Raw genomic sequence first — 21,401 nt, forward strand, 5'->3', positions numbered from 1 at the left:
ATTGATCCATGTAGTAATACATTCAAAATACTCCATAGCCAATATTTCTCACTACAGAATATTGCGAAAAAAATCCTGGATATTATTATGACTGTTTTGTCACACTAGTAATCCTACATTCAATTGAATTGATGATGTGGAAAATACTGGAGTATTATTTGTATAATCCGAGATAATGAATATTTGGTAAATAGTATTATCAATTGAATTCGCGTTATATTTATTTATCTGATTGTCTGTCACTTGATAAGACGGTAGAAGTAATTTTCTCTAGCGCAGAAGAAGGAACTAATCCATGATTAGTCCACGAGTGAATTTAGTGTTGTGTTTATGAAGCTTCGTTCAGTCGCAATGTCGAAACTAATATTCATGTGTTTGTTTATATGTTTTCAATCAGTAGTGAGTGAAATTTGTTCGAACTCCAGCGAAAATCAGTGTTTCTGCAACCAAGTGACAGATAGGAAAACAGGTCTGCCCCAAGTCAGAGCCGACTGCTCTGTAATGAATATTGAAAGCATCCCTGACCGAATCGAGAGCGATCTCAACTTTCTGGATCTCACCGGAAATAACATCCGAGTTTTGGACCCGAAACTCCAGAAACTTACCAGTTCAAACTTGAACGTATTGATTCTGAAACTGAATCAAATCAGCAAGGTAGACAGCGAGTTTTTCCTAGCACTCCCAAATCTTTCCGAACTAGACCTGAGCGATAATTACATCACCTCACTCGATCACCAGATCTTTCAGAATCAAAACAACCTTCACAGATTGGATCTGAGTTACAACAGAATCGAAACACTGCCAGATAAGATATTTCAGTCGATGGGTAAATTGAGAGATCTCGATTTGAGTTACAACCACCTTGGAAATACTCTCAGAAGGGCAGGAACTTTCACAGGCCGTTTAGGGGTGACACCTAACCTCACTCATCTAGGTTTGAATGGTTTGAATATCACAGTGCTACCAAGCGACGCCTTCGATGGATTCAAGAAGCTGGTTTCCTTGCATTTAGCCGACAATAACTTTACGGATATACCAAATGTTCCGTATTCTCTTGAGAAACTTGATTTGTCTCTCAACAGATTCACTTACCTCTCCGCAAAATACCTAAACTACCCTTCCCTCAAAACACTTGAGCTCAACGGACTGCCGTTACTGAGGAGCATTCACCATTACGCCTTTTACAACCTTTACGCTCTGGAAAAGTTGACTATAAGGTATTGCCCCAATCTGGAGGAATTCAGTGAGCTTGCCTTTGATGTGGTTTCCAAGGATACCAGCCACAAACATTTCAAATTCCTTTCTCTTGAGGGTAACGGGCTCAGAACGCTCAACGCGTCTTACAAAGCTTTCTTCCGACAAATGAATCATGTTGACTTGAGACACAACCCTTGGAGGTGCGACTGCGATATTCTCTGGATTCAGGAATTCTCAACAATTCTTTACAAGCAGGACGAAATTAGGTGAGTTTTTTATGCAACAAAAGTTGGTGAATAAAAAAAAGAAATACTTTGGATTGGAATTCGAAACATCCACCTGGCTGAAACCACGGCGGGCATTTGGCAATATCAGACATACAAGTAGTTCTGCGTGCAGCAACTGGACCCCACTGAAATCAATCGGGTGGTTCACCCACAGACCGGTTTCGTCAGTGGTTGGCATATCTGACCAAAACATCAGTCCACCGCATATACAAAACCTTCACACGAGACAGGATCTGTTTGTAACTATAATGAAGTACCAGGAGTTCCATCCCGTGAACAAAGCCCCAAGTACTTGATGAACTTAGTTGAAACAAGTTTGTCCTGTCTCAGTCGAAGTGTGAGGTCAATGAAATCCAGTACTAGCTAGTTCTGCAGTCTTGGTTAGATTCATCTTCATTGACGAATCCGAAACCGGTCTGTAGGTAATTGCTGCTGGTCGAATTTCCTCTATGAACAAATCTGAACAAATGTCTATCGGGTACATCACGTGGTGATTTATTACGGTTCACACCTGTTCAAACTCTACCAAATAGATCTAGCTTTTTAATGAAGCCGATTACTTTATTTAGTGATTTAGGTCAGCTGATTCGCTCCGTATCAGGCAGGCAGAGTGATCTGCTATCAGGAGCTGAATTTCCTTGCGAGAAATAATCCATTGCAAGTTTGACAGGAATCTGATAGGTAGTCAATCTGCAACTACCTTCGTCAGGTAGGTGAGCAACACAAATTCGTGGCTTGGGAAGTAGGATTTTTGTGACGCGTTCAAGAAAAACGCCCTTTCTATAGCAGCAAAGTGCCAACTATCATGCACCCACTATCATCTCCTGGATGGTGCAGCCATCCAGGCTGGAAAATGCAGCTCTGTATTTTTTGGAATACCCTCCACGGTAGCCATAATGGCACACTGCATTTGATTGGTAGATATTCAAGTTGTTGGATATTCAAGGTGCAAAATTACCACTTTAAGTAACGCAGCAATCTTTCCATCTGTAACTCAGCTATATCTGACGATAAATTCAGCCATACAAGACCTCTAGTTGTGATTGTTTGAGCGAGAGCATTTGCTGATCTACGAATTTGATGACAAATCCATAAGATACCTTACGATAAGTCGCTTTTTGGCTGCACCACCTACACTCCTAGGTTCTCTTGCTCCAATGTTACAGGGAAAGCAGTCGTTTAGTCGACGTCCATCTCCTCTGTAGACTCAAGGATCGGATTCTTCGATTACTTCATGGGCCATAAAGGGTCCCGCGAGTGGCTAAGAAAAAGAGGTACATCACGGTAGAGTTTCGCGTTATGTGATAAGGCTTTCTACGGCGGAAAGGCGCCTGTTATCACGAAAGTTCCGTTTGAGACACTGGAGTGAATCAGAGTCATGCATACTTTCGGCAGGATACACACAGCTTAGGAAGAGCCGTCATCCTGTATCGCGCCTCCCCAAGCAAGGAGGCGCGTCAGATATAGGATATAATGTAATATAATCTAGTAACTGTCGTGGTATTAGCCGGGAAAGTAGTTACAATAATTTGTCAGCTCCTAATATGGAAGAGGTGAAAAAGTACTTCGAATTTCAGTTCTTACTATTTATTTTCTTAGTACCTATGTATGTCTGCTCAACACAGTCGTCAGTCATCGTTTCTGTTTGTGGTTAAAGACAAAATACTGTATATCACTCAGAAAAGTGAAATAATTCTGAAAAAAACTCTTGATAAACGTCTCTGAACATATTTCAAAGTACGATTCTGCACTAAATACATGGTACACATTTTTTTATTGATTTTTAGTGAATTTCAAATAGCAACATCATGATGAAACTAAAAAAATTCAGGATATTCGCGATAGGTATTGTCTGACCAACAATAGGTTGGATGTCAAAGGTTTTCCACTTACGTTTACGCAGTTATTTTTATCAAGTACTTTTCTTGGTTATTCACATTTTGTTTTCAATCGAGGACCCCAGGACAATATTTCGATAAAATTTATTATCATCGTCAAAGAAGAGCTACAAAATGTGTATGATGATAGTACAATATAAAATGATAACAAAAGGCTCAACTTACTGTTAGTGGGAATGGCCGTGTCGAGAAGAATGTTACATTTGAACAATTGAAACATGTCAATACAATAGAACAAGTCACTACAATAGAACAAGTCACTACCTTAATATAACTTACACATTACACTAATATAAAGAAAATTATTGAATTGAGTTACTAAAAATCGTTATTTGTTTTAAAATTATGGATTATCGGTAGAAACCATGTAGATAGAGACAACAAATAATTGACACTGACAGCTGTCATGTGAATCAGTTTGAAAAAAGTGTTTGTGTGTCTATGTTAAAACTATGGAACAAAAAATAAGAACTTTTAAAGTACAAGTGTGATCAGAGACATCTACTTTTATATAAGCAAATCAATGAGAAAACCCAATATCAAATACATCATAAATTTATAATTAATTATTCGACAACACCGTTATTATTAGTTTTGAGGAAGAATTAAGAAGTGTTATTAATTGAAAGTACCTAAAACCCGGCCATAGGAAACTTTGTTTCAAAATATTAAAAAATGTTATGAATTATATAATGAAAATGACCTTTATGTATATGTATTTGTTTCAAATACCTTCCAAATATTACCGATTTTATGCGTACATTAGGAATTATTTATGGAATTACATATTATAAAGAATCTATAATTGTGGCACCATCTTTTGCAGAATAGCCTTATTAGTTTCCCAATATTCAAAGAACAGAAAAGTATGGAAGAGTCCTTAAAAATATATAATACTAATACTGTGCCAACTATGGCAATAGATGGCACAAATGCGAAATTAGTGCTTCAAAGGTTTTTGTATTTAAAATGGTCAGAAAACATTATTTATCGACTAGCTGCGTTCAAAGAATGTAGTGCTATATTATATTATGGTGATAGATTATTTGAAAACATTTCAAAATATATAATCGCTCTTCAGAAATGACTAGTAATTTTTTTCTCTAAAATATATCTCAATAAAAAATTTGTGATTAGTTACCTAAATTGCCATTTTGTCAAACATTAATGGAATAATTTTATTTCTGTATCAACTACAGGATGTTTTAACACACTTATAAGTTATAATAAGTATAAGTGGCAAATATATTGGGACCTAAAAGTCATAGGACTATAACTAGGTCTTCAGGGCGGATTTACGAAGTTTTGCTGTTTTCTTTGCCTTTGGAACAGTAGGGCAACACAGAGCCATTATCAAGTAATGGAATGGCCTCCGAGATATAAATATATTCCAGGTCAAGCTAACGTGAAGAAAATACCTGTTGTTAATCCCAAAAAGGTTTGGTACCTCCATTAGACATTAAACTAAGGTTAATGAAAAATTTTGTAAAAGCGTTAGACAAAGAAGGTGATGCGTTTTTTCAATATGACGTGATGCAAAGCTCAAGGAAGGTACATTTGTTGGACCACAAATTAGAAAACTACTGAATGATCGACAGTTTGATCAAAAATTAAGTAATGTTGAATTAGCTACGTGGAGTTCTTTCAAAAGAATTGTTTCGGATTTTTTAGGGAACAAGAAAGTAGAAAATTACGAAACACTTGTAGAAGAACTACTTGAAAACTAATGCAGAATGGGATGTCGCAAGTCTCTCAAAATCCATTTCTTGTACTCCCATTTGAACTTTTTCCGGGGCGACTTCGTTGATTCCAGTGGCGCATTTGATTTTTCAGCTGCAGGAAAACCCGGAAAAACCTGCAGCACCACATCATCTGAAGATTTTGACCTATGATATGTGAAAATTTTTGTATAAAATAAAAATAACTATAACTCAAAATCTTTACGTGATGAAAAATTTTTGATGTTGAAATTGCAATCAGGATGCTTTAAATTCTCATGTATAGCCATTATAATATTGTGATTTTTTTTTATTTGTTGCCTAGTGTTATTTAAAGAATAGGTACCCATTGATATCGTGTATTTTTTCTTTCAGATGCAATTTAAATCCTGAAGGTACCGACGTGTACCTGAAAAATGTCATGGACTTGAACCATAAAGACTTGATGGAATGCCATCCTGAAATATACGGAAAGAGGTCTCACCGAGTATTGATCATTATACTAGTAGTGGCTGTTGTAGTTCTGATGGGAATGATATTTTACCTGTTGAGGTATCCAGTGGATTTGTTTAGGTCCGTCAGAATATCTCCAAGTTCGCCTTATGGGCCTGCATCAAGAACTGAACAATAATGTTTGTCAACTGTTTACAAAACAGCCTTGATGAAAAATTGAGGACTATTACTAAGCAAAGTGTATATATTTCAAAAAAATAAAGAAACATACAAAAATGGAAAACCCATAATGGGAAAAATTAGGCGAATTTTTTTACACAGATATACAGTATGCGAGGTTCATAGGTATGCAGTTTATAGCATACAGTGGATACAGGTCAGATACTAGGTATACTTTGTTGATTTCGAAAACGCAAGATGTGAAAAACAATTTAGTTTTTTGATTCATATACAAAACAGAAACCATCTACTTCCACCAGCGGCGGCTCGTCAGAGGAGGCAAGGGAGGCTTAGCCTCCCCATAAAATTTGAGGCTATTCATCGCAATAAAATAAAAAATATTGACAAATAATTATGTTTATTTTTCTCTAAAAATGCTTGGGTATCATTACTTTACCATTAATTTTCAATATACATACATGATATGCCCGAAAAAACACTCACTACGTAGTGGTACCACACTGTATCCTGTATCAACAAACCTCAAACGCACCGCTCATGAACGAATAACGAATAAACCATCAACCCGAAATAATAAATGCCATACGTTGCAAGGGAGCCAAGCCTCCGACCGTTTTAAAAAACACAAACTCCGCGAGACCGATACAACCAGCGACATATAGGCCCTGATTTGTAATTTTAGTTGCAGAAATTATAGCGTTAGAGGAGGCTAGCCTCCAGTTGGTCTCCGTGAGTGTACGACTGAGTTTGTTTTTTATTGAATTATTCGGACAGGATGCCGTGACGGACCGGGACTGAATAATATTTCGGTGAATCGTTTTAGTGTTTCTTGATAATATTTGTTATTTGTGTATAAAACAAGAAGTATTGTCTTATAGCAGTGCTTTTTTGTAATATTTTTAATGTGTTTTTAAAGTGTTTTCTTTCAGTTTCAATGTGTTTTCAAATTTTCACTTTTCGGTAATTTTTTTTTTCCATTTATTATGGATAAGTTGGACGAAATTAAAAAATTTGACGATATAGTCGATTGGTTGCTGACAAATAATTTTAAGTCTTTATCTTATGATAATAAATTTTACATTATTAAAACAATAGGAAGGCCTCAACCAAATTTGATTTCATTTAAAGCGTCAGATAATCGACAAAATCGAGGATTTAATATTAGTTGGTACGATAAATGCGATTGGTTAACCGGCCTCATTAAACGAGAAAAACTTTTTTGTTGGCCCTGTGTTTTATTTTCCGTACAAACCGAATACCAAACGTATATAAACGATACTCCGATTTTAAAAATTTACCTCGTTCTACAGTAAGACATTTTAAATCTAAGGTAAATTAAGGTAAATTAAAATTGTTTAGCAAACAAAATATAGAAACAGCTATATCGTCTTGGTAAAGAAAGAATGTTATGTTTACTTTCAGTTTCTTTTTTTATTTTTTCCTTCCTATCCAAAATTACAAAATACACCTTTCAATTCACCTTTCAAAATACGGGACCCTCGCAGACTATATTGAACTTGAATGATCGCCGATTAAAAGTAGTTTGCGGATGCCTTGTGAATTCACTTAAACAAACCAGATTTAACCTTCCTTCCTACCCCATCCTTCCTTTCCTGGCAAGACACGACTCTCACCTCCCCGTTGGTTCTTGCTGGACAATAAAATTTACTTTTAGACCTGTTTTTATAAGCATAATTAAGTAAGTAAGTAAGTAAGTCCATTAGTCGTTGGACCCCACTGGATGTATATCCGGGTAACCTCAATGGTTATTAGGTTTAGCCAGTTCAAATTTCATTCCTCTCAGCCGTATGGGGGTGTGAGGGAACTGATGGTCCATTGAGAACATAATTAAGTACTTGTGCTTATGAAATATTTGTAGAAATTTTTAATAAAACTGTTATATTAGAAAAGTATTATTTATTGACTGAGAAGAGTTCATTTATATTAAATAACTCAAAGACAACCCTTTTCCCTTGTTTTTGTTTTTTTAATGGTAAGTTTTATACGTATAATTTTCGGCATTACTCAATTTTTATTTGCATTTATGCAAATATTACATATTTTGCTTTAAATAGGTGCGGTACCCCAAAACATTCGTAATTTGAATTGAAACAAATATCAAAATAAAAATAGCTAATCTGTTTGTAGGAATCACACGTTAAAAGGTAAGACCACATTTTACATTCAACCGAAGAGTTCTTTCTTCATTTTACCCGAAGATGGTGAATAATAATCAATAGATATTTTGTTCAGTGGATATGAAGAAGAAAGGAAAGTCAAACTCTAAAAAAATCGTTTATTCAACACACGTTATCCATTCACAAACAGTAATTTATAAAAAGCTACCTACAGTACACGTTTCACCGGAAAAAATTTAAATACTGATCCACAGCAGCGCTATAGACATGGCTTTACATTACTTACAAAAATTGCACAAATATGAGTATTACTCTTCTTTTTTCTGAACAAATAACTGTGTGTGCGTAGTCAGGAATGCATCAGCTGCAATCAAGAATAAGTTTACAAGTGTATTGTCATAAACTATGGACATAAGGGAGTACTTACTCAGAAATGTATTCTTAAAAATATTTAGAAGAATAATAAAAGAGAAACAAAACAAAAACAGTGTTTTTATTACTTTCAATGATCATTCCACTGATCATTTTCAGCTAAGGTGTGATAAGTTATGATACTAAACTCAGAGAGATCAAGATTCTCTAAATTTGTTAGATAGAAATTGTTATGATTCTAGGTTACAAAATGTATAGCTATATCATTACCATTTTCAGATTCAGGATTGATTCATGCATCAAACTCATTTCGCACAAACTCATTTTCAATGTAACTGTTAGCATTGTCTGAATAATTTGTGTTGTTTCTGAAAAATTTAATCGCGTAAGAAAAACCAGTCATTAAGAGTCAGGCACGTGAAATAATTTTTAAAGTGAAGTGTTAAATGTGGGTTGGATACTTTATCAAATGTGAAAAATAAAACATCTCTCCGTACAGGTGACATTAAATAAATTTTAAAAAATAACTGTTTCAACACAAATCTTTATTTGGTATTAGGTATTTCAATAACAACCATTTGAAGAGTGGTTAAAGGGGAGCAATTAATTTCTGAAAATAATGGAGAAGTAAAATTTTCCACCCCAAGAAAGAAGCGGCCTAGAAGAGCACCAGTAACTGATATTCCCGAGTATGAGTATTCCAATTTTAGACGGATTATTTGTTGGGAATTGTGGCTCTTCGTAGAATTAAAAAAAATAGGTTTTAAAATTTTAATAGAGAAAATGGACATTAGAGCATCGAGGATCAAGTATTTACAAAAAATCAATTATTTTCGTAGCCAACAGCACCAATTGTGTTTCTTGTTGAAACATACCTTCATAGTGGACATACATCTTCCAAGAACTGGACGGATGAATCAACCAAAGGGTTAGGTATTTAAAAATATTGGGAAGGGATCATGACTCGTTATTGTCCATGCAGGAAGTGGCATGAGCACATCAGGGAATTATCATTCAGAAATGAATTCTGAAAAGAGGAAACTAACATTAATGAAATCTGGCTACCTGATCTTAATTGCTCATATATCATGTCAATAAATTCAACCAATAGGAACGACGCCACCCCCATCACTAATGGAATGAAACCAAAGATCTGCTGTGAGAACCACAGAATACTTTATCCATTTCTCCATTGCCTTTTATGTCTATCGCAATCGTAGGCATAAAAACCTGCATACCACGGCCAACAAACCCGGAAAATAGTTTCAACACGGTTGTCTCCGGCCATAAATGTTTATAATTTTTATAAATGTTGGTGGATCACCTTACGTTGTGCTGACTCGATATTACTTGTTATGACTGAAAACTTATGACAAGTTACTCACAACTTGTGACTTATGACTCAAGGCTAGTGCATGAATCCATCTGAAAAGTTCTTCCTGGTATTTTATTCAACAGTAAAAATGTCAACACACCTGTTTTCTCAATTGCTTCTGTACATTCCTGTAGTCCACCGTAGAAAAAATAAATACAAATATCAAAAATTGAGCAGAAAATATACATATAAATAATACAGTTGTATAAATAGTACAAATTTTAAAATTATATAAAAAAGTACATAGCTTATAAATGAGATTTCATTAAGTACATTGAGTTATTTTTTTATTACTTACTTGCTAGGTAAAAAACTACCAAACTTGAGTATTTATGAAAATAAATGACGCATTATATAATGAATACGAACAGTTCATACTATTTTCTAGAATAGTAAAAGATTCTCTAACTGAGGTTATATATTGGAAAAAATTGTTCACATTGTTTAAAGCTTTCATTTAAAATAACATTCCAAATTTTCTGTTTTTATGTAATGTTATGTAAGAAGTGAATATAAAATCATAGTTGTAATTTCAGAAAATTCACAAATCAAGTAACATACTCTCAAATGTTTCAATTCGCAAATGTTGATAACTGAAATTCAGGAACTTGATTGTTGAGATTTTCAAGGTATTTTCAAGCTTTGCAGTGTAGTGAGATCACCACATACTAATATTTTTCAATAACATTTCATTTTCCTATCATAATTTCACAATATCAAAAACGCTAGACCTCTACAAAGTTTTTTTTGTGCAAATCAATCACAATAACGTTAATACCTTTGTTTTATGAAAGCAACTTGCTTCAAGCTTTCTAAGTGCATTAACCTAAATTTGACACACTGTCTACTTTCCTACCATTAAATTTTAAACAAAATATTGAATATAGGTTCACGATGTATTACAGTGTTGGCTCAATTTTACTTAAATTTTCATTCAAATCAATTAGTAATATTACTTTCCCATATTTCTGTTACTCTACTTTCCATCCTTGTTTCCAGTGAAGCCAATATAAAATGTTTACTTCCGCTGGTCTATATATAAAAATCCTATCAACAGAACACTGAAATTGAAATGAGCAACATTCTTCAATATCATGAAACGTATTGCGGTTTTGTAAAGTTTTGTTAACAGTTCTATTATATTTTCAAACTTTTTGGTTTGTTATTATTAGCAAATTCGTAAAACAACTAGAACCTTCATAATTTGGACTTTAATCAAAATGAGTAATAAAAAAATGTAAATTTGTAACTGAAATTAGTGTCGGTAGTCAATGTGCCAAAAACTTCGTTTATCTCAGAATTTTCATTTGGATATGTCATCAAGTATCTGTAAAATCTTACTGAGAACTTAGTATGTAATAGTGATATGCCAAAAAGTAAAACATTCAAAAACAAATTGAATTTACAATTGTGTCAGATATTCTTTCGATAAATTAACTTATACTTATAAATATTCATGTCAATATATAAAGGAAGGTGTTCAGTGTAACCGAGCTCCCTTAAGTTATTTGAGAGATATTGAAATTCCCAGTTGAATGAAAAAAATAAATAGACAATTCAAAATGCTCTTGTGGATCAGTATCAACAAAATAATTCATTTAAGTGTATTCCCTCTTAAATGAAGTTCTTCAAACGCCACTGTCAGTGTTCATGGTTTTTAAACTGATTATTTTATTGAATCACATTGATAATGTAAGAGAAATGGACCATATCAGATTAGGGTTTTTCCTGAGTTGGATACTTTGTATATTTGTTGTTTGTGTCAAATGTCAAGTCAATTCATAATTCAATTTCACATTACATATCACTTTAAACAAATATCAAGAAAAATAAATGGAAAATCTATGAAATAAAAATGACTTTCTAACACAAATAACATAAATGTCAATACTAACATCATTGACATATGACAATTGACACTAATGACATATACACATAGGGCCAACCCAGAAAAAAAATTAATGTGCTACAGATGGTCTCCATTTGGTTCACAATTAAAGTTTGAATTGAAGGAAACTCTATAACCTAGTATTTCAAAATAGTAGGGAAGAATTAAATTCAGCTATATGCTTTATATATGTACAGTTTGTCAACAATCAGACAGGCTCGTAGGATTAATAATAATAAGTTGTGCAGAGAAGAAAAGAAGCAACAAGACTACAACTGCTACATGACTAGTAAGCATTGGAAGGCGAGGTTAATACAGCATATTTTCTACTGTTGACAAATTGCAGAAAAGTATATTTTTCACTAAAGTTTGAAAATTCATTTTCAAAATTTGTTTTTAAAACTGAGTTTGAGGAACTTTCATGTACCCTTTGTAAGTTTCCTGAAACAACTGACTTGTACATACTATTCAATCCAACTGAATTTCAGAGATAAACGAACTTAGTTCAATACTCCATTACCTAATTCAAATACAAACATCGAGTCTAAATGTCAACCACTCAAGAAGGGCACTTTGATCTCACTTCTTTATACATATTTGGAAAAATCACACAAACAATACTATACAGTGTACGTTTAAAAAAGTTCGCCAAGCTTTTTTGGTCTCGTATTAACCTAGCCAACAAAAAGATATGCGAATCAAATCAGTCTATCGAAAGACCTTGAAGTTTCCAAGGGTCATACAGACGTCTCTGAATTCAATCTCAAAACAAACTTATTGCTCTTAGGATCCATCACTTCTTCGGTAATATTGAAATGAGGCATTTTCTTGATATTGCACAACAGAGACACGTCATTCTGCCTCAACTGGAATATAATGCCGTCTCTTATAGGCCTTGTCAAGAGTTCGTCGCAAATCAATGCCCATGTCTGCACGTCTTTCTTTTCCTTGTCATTCTGTAAAACAGGTTCGCTGACTAGATAAGTCTCTAAAAACGCCTTAGGAGTCAGGTCGTTACTAAGGCAGTTAGCCAAGTGTGTTAGAATACTTTCGACTGAATGCCTCGGCTGTTGTCGAGTAACTCTCAGATATTTCTGCAGAGCCCTCGCCATGGAAGGAAAAATCGCCTGAGCGGCTTCGTGAGGATCCATCGGGATAGCAGGCACTTGGTCATTGTGCAATCGCTTGATGTGAGTAAATGCTTCTTCGGCAGCTGTAATCAATCTTGCCCTGCGTTTCTTGACCCTTCTTTCATACTCGTGTTCCTCATAAAACCGTTCGTTATGGCTGGAGTCCCGCCTCCTAGCATGTGCTGCTAGCATAGCCCTAGATTGAGACTGCTGAATCTGAGAACTGTTCATCCCATCGACCTCGTAGAACTTGAAACTGGACGAAGTTTTACGAGACTTGGATACTGGAATGCGTTCAAGATACGGATTGTAGATGGGGAATTCTGTGTAGTACTTCTCAAGAACCCAAACGGCAGCCCGCTGAATACTCAGCTGCCCTATTGCAAAGGCGCAACTGGCTCCGTCGGGACTACGTACTATTTTTATGTAATACGTAGGCTGCAAGTGTCTTATTTCAACCAAAACTACAGCTAAATAGTGAATGAATAGCAAGGTGTCAGTCAAGCTGGAGGCATAAGCTACCAGAGCCTTGTAATCCACGGTTTCTTCAGGGGTTATTGCTGCTCGAGCTGTCTCCGTGACTTGCACAATATAAAACAGCCAATAAGCAAAAGTGCACACCAGCACCAGTGCCAAAATGCCTGTTCTGAATAAAAAAAACCTAGGGAGCGTAGCTTGGGGTTTCCGTAAAAACACCGCCCAAGCTCCTATCGCTAATATAACCAGTTTGAATGCCAAGGAAACCAGCTGACCTTTGCATTCTGAACCGCAAGCTAATAACTTCGCACTATCCGCTAGGCCCAACTTGGAAGTTAAAGCAGGAAAAAATCCCAGCTTGGGCAATACCACCATAGCAAAAGGACTCAAGAATGCTATAAGAGATACCATATAAGTTAATGTTGCTCCCATATATCGTTGGCACATGAAGCTCAAACCGGTGTCGGGTTCGCCGGGCCAATTACTTACGTCTTCCGTGGATTCGGATTGTTCGGAGGTATTTCCGGTTATGGCAGTGGTATTTTCTCCCCAATTGTCATCTTGAGGAAGAATTTGAACTTCTATGATTTCGTGACCGTCTCTGTTATCAGGAGTTAGGGTAACTGATGTCTGGAATGGTGCCATGTCTTCGTTTTTTCTTGACTTACTACTCCTAAAACAGCATATTTCATAGTATAATAATTAACATATGTTTTCACTGTGTTCAAGAAAAAACCGAAGGTTTAATTTTTCAAATTTCTCCCCATTCAGTTGAGGAGTTTTTATTGTGTAATACTTGTAGGTGAAAAAAATACATGCGTTTTGTAAACAATTAAATTCCCTACAAACATTATCCTGATACTTGTTTTCTTAAAATAGGCTATAATTGAAGTAACTATATATAAGCTATAAGTATAAGTGACAAATTTTTGAAAGTGCAATTTTATAAAAAAAAATTCTAATTGAAAATCTCCGACTCTATCAGTCAAAAATCTGAAAAAGGTGCATACTTTTTTCGATTTTTTCAGATGGCACTGATCATCCTACTAAACATATGAAAAATTAAGAACTACTGGATCTTTTTTTACTGAAAATAATCTCCATCTTATCCACAATGAACTAATCAATTGAAAACTCTAACAATGAATTGGTGAAATTCATCTGATAAGAAAAGGACATGCGCATATTGTTAAGAAATTAGATCACCAACGTATTCTATATACTTTAAATACTTTTTTCTTTTTACAAAATGGTATCAACTGAAATTAGCGCAGTTTTGAGTAATGTTATTCTTGTGGGAGTGCCATATGCAGCTCATTGTGAATAGTGAACTTGGTAATAAATAAGAAAACCTTACCTTGTGCTTCGATGTGAGTGATGTCTATAATTATTCCTGTCCCTGTGACTCCTGGACCGCCTGGACTTGGAACTATTCTCTGATTTTACCGATTCAGTCTCCATGTCTCTAGCAGTTTCATTTCCCATATAAAACAATAGAGTCGAGACCGTTGGGGTCGCATGGAGTATCAATATTATTTGGCTTCTAGTTCTGGTTAAGCCATAACTGTTTCCATGAGCATATCACCAATAGATTGGCATATTGATGAAAATTGTTATTCTCCTAAAAATCATACCAAAATAAACCTTTTTTTCTAGTTGATTTTTACTCAGTTTTGTATAACCTTTGGCATTAGAGACACGGAAAGTGAGACCTCTTGGGAACCATCACTGAAATAAATTAGCCCATCAAATATAAATTAAAAAAAGAATAACTTGAAAATAAATAGTCGTTTTCAATACACGTAAGATAGGATAGAAGCAAAAATCACTTACAGACGCCAACATTTTTAATGGTTCGTTAATCCAATTATACAAAAACAACAATCAAACAATTCTCTCATATTTGACGTTGACGACCTCTAATGACATCAAGGACATCTGACAACGACAAAAGACAAGTTGTCAGTCATAACACATCATTCTTGTCAAAATTACTGTGGTAACAAAGTGGCATATAAACCACAGAACCTCTAAGTTATAACTCTGTGATATAAACCAGTTTTTCCAATGACCCGGTGATTATCAGGACCGTGGGTAATTAGAGGTTCTTCCTGGTAATTTTCTAACCAAATTCATTTTGGGAAAGTACCGGGTGATTGAACTCATGATAGGGTAAATATCCTGGCATTATAATTCTTCCGAAATAATTTGCTGATGGGTGTACCAGTAGACAAGTTCAGCTATTTCACAATTTATTCACTTCTTTGCGGCTTTCGAAATTGAATTGGACAATTTTTTCAAATTGAGCCTTGAGAAGTAAAATCGTAGATGACAAACATTTCGTATTAATTGACGAAAAGATTGACGTTTAAAGCAGCACAATTTTTTTCTTTGAACATATATTTTTATCTGAAAACACTTGACTTTTTGAAAATATTGGGTCATTGCAAAAATCTCGACGTGAGAAATGAGATTTACCCAATTTTGTACACATGTTGATAGATGAAACAAGAATTGTTTTCGAATGTAAAATTAGTTTGCCCTCTGTGAATGGAATGCCATATTACGCTGGTCTCTTCATTTTATGAAGAACCAAGAATGCTGTAGGTTCCAATCAAAGAGTAAACTATAGGCTTGTTCTGGTTCTCCGCCGGGATTGTTCCTAACAGTCACCCAACTGAATACAGAACATTTTGTTGCGTTAACTTTTTCAGTCCACAACTGACTCACTGATTTTGGTCGATTCGAAACAGTCCGAACCCATAACCAGAACAGACCGTATGTACTTTTTTGGTTCCAATATCCCGTGACCGTAGTTGTCTTGTTTTTTGAAATCCGACTAGCCGTTTCTGTAAACTCAAGAAAATAAATATCATAATTTCAATAAAAATGTTATTGGAGACGCAATACAGTTTTTGGCTACCTATGTTCAAAATACTCAGCATTCATGAGCGTGGAATTTATTTCAGAGTACAGGAATCCCCCAAAAAATGTTAGAATGTCATATCAGTGTCCCTTCTTGCTGAAACATAAGGGTCTGCCTGGCCTATTTCACCAATCACAGACCTGATTCGATTTTACAGTATATCTTGTGAATCTAAATATTGTGTCTGCCTTTCTCAAAATAAATGTGGGTTCTCATTACACCAATAACTTACCTTTTGCCTATTTACTAATTGTTCCATTGAAAAACTATATTCATCAATAAACTGCTTCAAATTTTTTTCGTCAAAGATCGAGAGCAAACCATTGTATAAAAAAACGCTGGAATAACAAAAAACTAGTACAGTTTTCTTTAAGGTTTTTGGTTATAAAAACACAAGAGTAATACGTTTTTGACATGAGGAATAGCTTTCTCAGGCAATAACGTAAAATCATAATCTGGAGAAATTAATTATTAGAGAGAACTCATTATTGTCAGGAAATGAATTGAAAAAACTTTGAAAATTTGGCATAGACAGAGAACCTTCAGCAACACCCGGGATGTACAGAATTTCTTGTAGCTGCGGGTCAGTTCATATTGAAACCATGAAAAGAAGTATATAGGTACTGTTCTCTCTGAATACAAAAGAAATTATCGCCTCAAACCGACAAATCAGCTGTAGCCGAACTTTCTCTCAAAGAAGACAGTCACATTATCTCAATTGAAGACACAGATATACACAATAAAACTCAAAACTATTATCCAAGAATATATAGAAGCAATGGAAATTCAGATGCACAGGGATAATCTCTATAGAAAGGAAGAGGCAATGAACATTAATAAAATCTAGCTACCTGCCCTTAATTGTGCACAAACAAGGTAAGCTAATCAAACTAAGAGAAACCAAGCTACGCTCACCAACAATAATATAAAACCTGAGTCAAATACAGTATTGTAGTTTTGGCATTGGAAACATCTTGGGCACATCGACCATTACTTCATCACCTTTGATAATGTCTACCGCAGTAGTAGACGGAACGTCAGACATAAAATCTCGCAGACCACGGCCAAAAAACCCAGAAAACTTCGACACAGTGCTAATTTCGAACAAGACATCACATGATTCTCTTTTCTATTTAGAAAAAGGTTGATAGTATTTTCTTGACAGTGACTGATACCGCACCATCATATTCTTTCATCAAAAAGTTTCAAAAATACTTTTTATGTAAAGTTTCTATGATCATTACATCTTGTCATAGGGAGGTTTTTTATGTCCACACTGTATATATTCAATGTATGTTGTAGGGTACTATAGCAATAGCCACTTTTGCAGAATAACCCTGCAGGTATTCAAAAATTAAAGACGTGTGTGTGTGAATAATAATAATTGTGCTTTGTAACAAATGTTTAATGCTAATAGTTTTTCAAATGCAGAATTTGATTTAGAAAATATAAAGGGTTGAAATACAGCACCCATGAGAAATTATTCAAATAAAATAGGATTACTCGCATGTTTTCACTATATCATATACTTGACAATTAATAATCAATTTACTGGAAAATTCAGAGATAGAAAAGACAACGGAAAAGCAAAATTAGAACTTATGGTGCCTCCAAAAGTTCTCAAATATGACAACAGTCGAAATATTTATCTGTTAGCCATCAGTTATGTCTCAAAATAAAACAGTTCTCGTTAATGATATACCCTATGAGCGGCTATAAAATGAATAAATAACTTGTTAGTATGTAGCATGACAAAAAATGAGTGTGATAGCAAGTATTATCGTTAGGAAACTAACACATTTCCTCTGGCTTCTGAAGTGGATACAGGTTGCTCGTCTTGTTTTGGATTATCTAGACCCCTAAATCGGATATTGTGTTTTTCTCTGTACTCATTGATTTCTTGTCCCTTTTTAGCTATTTGTTCATGGAGTTTTTCAATGAATTCCTTCAATTTTTCCTGATTTGTAATCAATACTGGTAGTACATCTTTCACTTTCCTCTCTGTTAAAATGCCCCCTATTAATCTAAAGCATTTTCTATCCTCATTCACGTTTTTCAATGTCTCGATGACCATTCTGGAAAAGACAGGTTATGAGTGTCAGAAATATAAATAGAATTTCAGGTAAAGGGACGTTACCAAGTTCTTATTTATGATAAATAATGATTAAAAATCAGCGTTTGATACTTTAATTCAAAATAATAAAGGTATCTAAGCAGAAAGTACTCACTTGTGTTCATTCAGATCTAATTCAAATTCTGATAATTTACCAGAAAGTGCTCTTTGTTCGGCTCTTAACGAATGAAATCCGCTTAATATTTCCTCTGGAGTATTACCTTTGTCTGACTTTTTCTTTTGATTATTTGCCATTTCGATGAAACAATTTCTTTTTTAGTGAAGATCGAGACGAGAAATTTAACCTCCGCACAACAGACAGATAGAAACATGGAAATATTGAATTTGTCATTGTCAATTGTCATATTGTCAATGAGCAATGGGCACATAGTGAAGACAGGAAAGAGGAAGAGTTTATAAAATGGGTTTTACGAGCTAGAACCTACTTAGGACAAAGAAGTACCTAGTTGAGGGGCAATTCATGTAGTCATTATTTGCATAGCAAGTAAAAAAGATACAGCAAAAATTCAATTTTGAAATGTTCAATTATTCTTCCATATATATCCGGAACCAGAACAGCTTAAGTCGATTTTCCTGTATCATTCTTGAGACCCCATTCTCAGACTCAGATTTGAATAAACGTTCATAATGTATCAGTAAGTTGAAACCATATGGAAAACTTTTATATAATCAATTTCAGGAAAAAAAATCTCATCAAATATTCTGTAAAAATTGAAACCTAAAATGCAACCATCCCTTAACTATTTATTTTAGTCGTATACAAGGTCAAAAAAATATGAATTTTGCTCATAAGTAAAGTAGGTATATTTATTTTTGACAATTTCGAAAAATATGATAAAAAGTTGATCACAATAAAAAATCACGTTTAAATATACAATTGCATTAATTTCAGATATTCAGATTTCATAAATTAATTTTCATGTACCTATTTTATAAATTCCAATGCATTTTAACAATCAACTTCAAACATTTCTTGTCAGTGCTGCCTAGATTATATGTACAACAATTGCAGTTATATTTTTGTTATTGTGAAGAAAAATTTCGAGAAATAAAAAATATTCTAAATTAATGCAATTGCGTAGTTAAACGTGATTTTCATTTTTCAATAACAGTATTCGATATTGTCAAACATTATATACGACTGAAATGATTTGATAACCGATAGTTCATTTTAGGTTTAAGTCCTTGCAAAAATTGGTTGTAACAAATAATAAACTTAGTAGTAGCATAGTATAAAGGTAATATTTTATACTACGGTAATAGTAAGGTTCGTGATTTTTATTAAAGACAATGTCTTTATGTACGAATATCTTCTTTTTAAGGTGGAACTGAATTTTCTTCACCTTTCCTGAAACGCAGAGAAGAAAGATCGAATATTTTGCCCCCTAAATTATGAGGTCACTAGCAGAATTGCAGATTTTTATTTTTCAAACCTAAATTCACTTTTGGGTAAAAAAAGTATTTGTTCACATTGATAAAAGTCGACCTATTTGAGATATTTATGATTTTATTATACAGTAAGTTACGTAATTTACATACATATTTACCATCACAGATAGCATTATCAAGCCTTGTAGCTGCTCCTGTTAACCTTGGAAAAACACGACTGAACGCACAGAAAAATAACATATTCCACCACCCATAAAAACCTACATTTCTCTACAAAACTTTATAATCAATTGTAAAAAAAAATATCTAAATATTTTATAGTATTATTTATTTGCGTGTTAATGTGGTAACATAACACTACTCTGGACAGTATCAGCTAATTCGCATAGGGTACTATCCCAATTTTGTTGACCAATTTTTTTTACAGCAGATGTAACGATATTAGTGACCTTAGTAACATTCTGCTTAAACATCTTCAGTACATCAGATACAGTCACTTTCTCCCCCGTTTCCCTCCAGCAATCATAGTCGGTAGCTAATGCTATTGATGCATAACAGATGCCTGCTTCTTTAGCTAGGACAACTTCAGGTACAGATGTCATATTAATAACATCACATGCCCAAGACCGATAAATCATGCTTTCAGCTTTGGTCGAGAACCTGGGTCCCTCGATAGCAACAACTGTTCCTGTTTTGTGTACAGAAATGCCAAGTTCTTCTGCCACTTGGATTATCACTTCTCGTGTTCTTTTACAGAAGGGTGGTTCCATGGGTAAATGGCATACTCCAATTGGGTGGTTAGGTTCTCCATCATAAAATGTTTGCTTGCGATTGGATGTTCTATCAACAAAGTTATCTAAAATGACGACATCACCTGGTTTGATATATTCTTGTAATGAACCTGTTGCAGTTGTAGCAAGAATGTGAGTGCAACCTTCCTCTTTCAGTGCCCATATGTTTGCTCTGTAGTTGATATTTCCGGGCATAATATCATGTTTTCTACCATGTCGGGCTAAAAGTACACATTCTACTTTATCTATTTCTCCTAGTATCAGAGCATCTGAAGGTGTTCCAAATGGAGTGCATACTTTCTTTTCTTGTCTGTTCTTCAAAATATCCGGATCATCCAGTCCTGAACCGCCTATTATTCCAACCTTAACACTTGGCATTTTGAAAATTTTTGACTATCAAACGCTTGTATATCCCGGAAATTCATAAATGAAGTAGTTTTAAAGGTGATCTTCAACAACCAAAGATTGTAAAACTACTATATCATCATTTTGTGGCACTGATTAACATTCATTGAATTAATTTGTTAGATATGAAACATTTCCATAATTTTGAAAACAAGTTGGGCATTTTTTAAAATCATTACGATAACAATTACAAATTACCATGAAAACCACAGAATACCATATAGAAGAATCAGAGAAAAGACACTTGGCACGGAATAGACTTCATCTTCTTCATTTATTGGCATCATCAACTAAGGCACTCCAGCCAGTTGTTAACGAATTTAATTTACAAAAACCAAGTGAGGACGCATTTAAATGAACCTAGGACACCTATCCATAAACCTTTTGACAGATAACAATCTTGAAGGTTTATTCCCATGTGATGAAATTTTTATGCTCAGACTTTTGTTAACCAAGCAATTCCGTTTCAAGTTCAATTTCAACTATTTTCTAGTGAGTTGCTCTCAATCTAACAAATTATTATTAATGGTACAGAGGTAGGAAAGGTCATCCAATATTACATAATCCATACCTCCTTATGTTTAGGCAGAAAATAGAAAGAACATTGACATCCTTATAAATTTTACATAAAAACAAATCAAAA

General features: G+C 34.3%; 4 protein-coding genes across 4 annotated transcripts; 1 reads left to right on the forward strand and 3 right to left on the reverse strand.

The window, feature by feature from the left end:
- The first annotated feature begins 227 nt into the window (after positions 1–227).
- Positions 228–5,855, forward strand: LOC111504211 (uncharacterized). The gene is made up of 2 exons (XM_074174801.1): positions 228–1,463; positions 5,476–5,855. Exons 1-2 carry the CDS (start codon positions 331–333, stop codon positions 5,729–5,731), a joined length of 1,389 nt encoding a protein of 462 aa, XP_074030902.1. The 5' UTR covers positions 228–330; the 3' UTR covers positions 5,732–5,855.
- A 2,160-nt stretch (positions 5,856–8,015) lies between these two features.
- Positions 8,016–15,101, reverse strand: Vang (Strabismus domain-containing protein Vang). The gene is made up of 4 exons (XM_074174796.1): positions 14,947–15,101; positions 14,796–14,841; positions 14,471–14,734; positions 8,016–13,786 (listed from the first exon to the last, which is right to left on the reverse strand). Exons 3-4 carry the CDS (start codon positions 14,596–14,598, stop codon positions 12,244–12,246), a joined length of 1,671 nt encoding a protein of 556 aa, XP_074030897.1. The 5' UTR covers positions 14,599–14,734; positions 14,796–14,841; positions 14,947–15,101; the 3' UTR covers positions 8,016–12,243.
- A 2,322-nt stretch (positions 15,102–17,423) lies between these two features.
- On the reverse strand, positions 17,424–18,494 carry Pfdn2 (Prefoldin 2). The gene is made up of 2 exons (XM_023158750.2): positions 18,268–18,494; positions 17,424–18,114 (listed from the first exon to the last, which is right to left on the reverse strand). The coding sequence occupies exons 1-2, from the start codon at positions 18,405–18,407 to the stop codon at positions 17,823–17,825; spliced, it is 432 nt and encodes a 143-aa protein (XP_023014518.1). The 5' UTR covers positions 18,408–18,494; the 3' UTR covers positions 17,424–17,822.
- Positions 18,495–19,873: 1,379 nt separating this feature from the next.
- LOC111504235 (S-methyl-5'-thioadenosine phosphorylase) lies at positions 19,874–20,978 on the reverse strand. Its single transcript, XM_023158749.2, has one exon. It carries the CDS (start codon positions 20,729–20,731, stop codon positions 19,901–19,903), a length of 831 nt encoding a protein of 276 aa, XP_023014517.2. The 5' UTR covers positions 20,732–20,978; the 3' UTR covers positions 19,874–19,900.
- Between the last annotated feature and the right edge of the window lie 423 nt (positions 20,979–21,401).

The sequence above is a fragment of the Leptinotarsa decemlineata genome, unplaced genomic scaffold (genome assembly GCF_025532065.1).
Source record: "Leptinotarsa decemlineata unplaced genomic scaffold, Ldec_3_MD MMD2_tig00000882_RagTag_RagTag, whole genome shotgun sequence".
Lineage (NCBI taxonomy): Eukaryota > Metazoa > Arthropoda > Insecta > Coleoptera > Chrysomelidae > Leptinotarsa > Leptinotarsa decemlineata.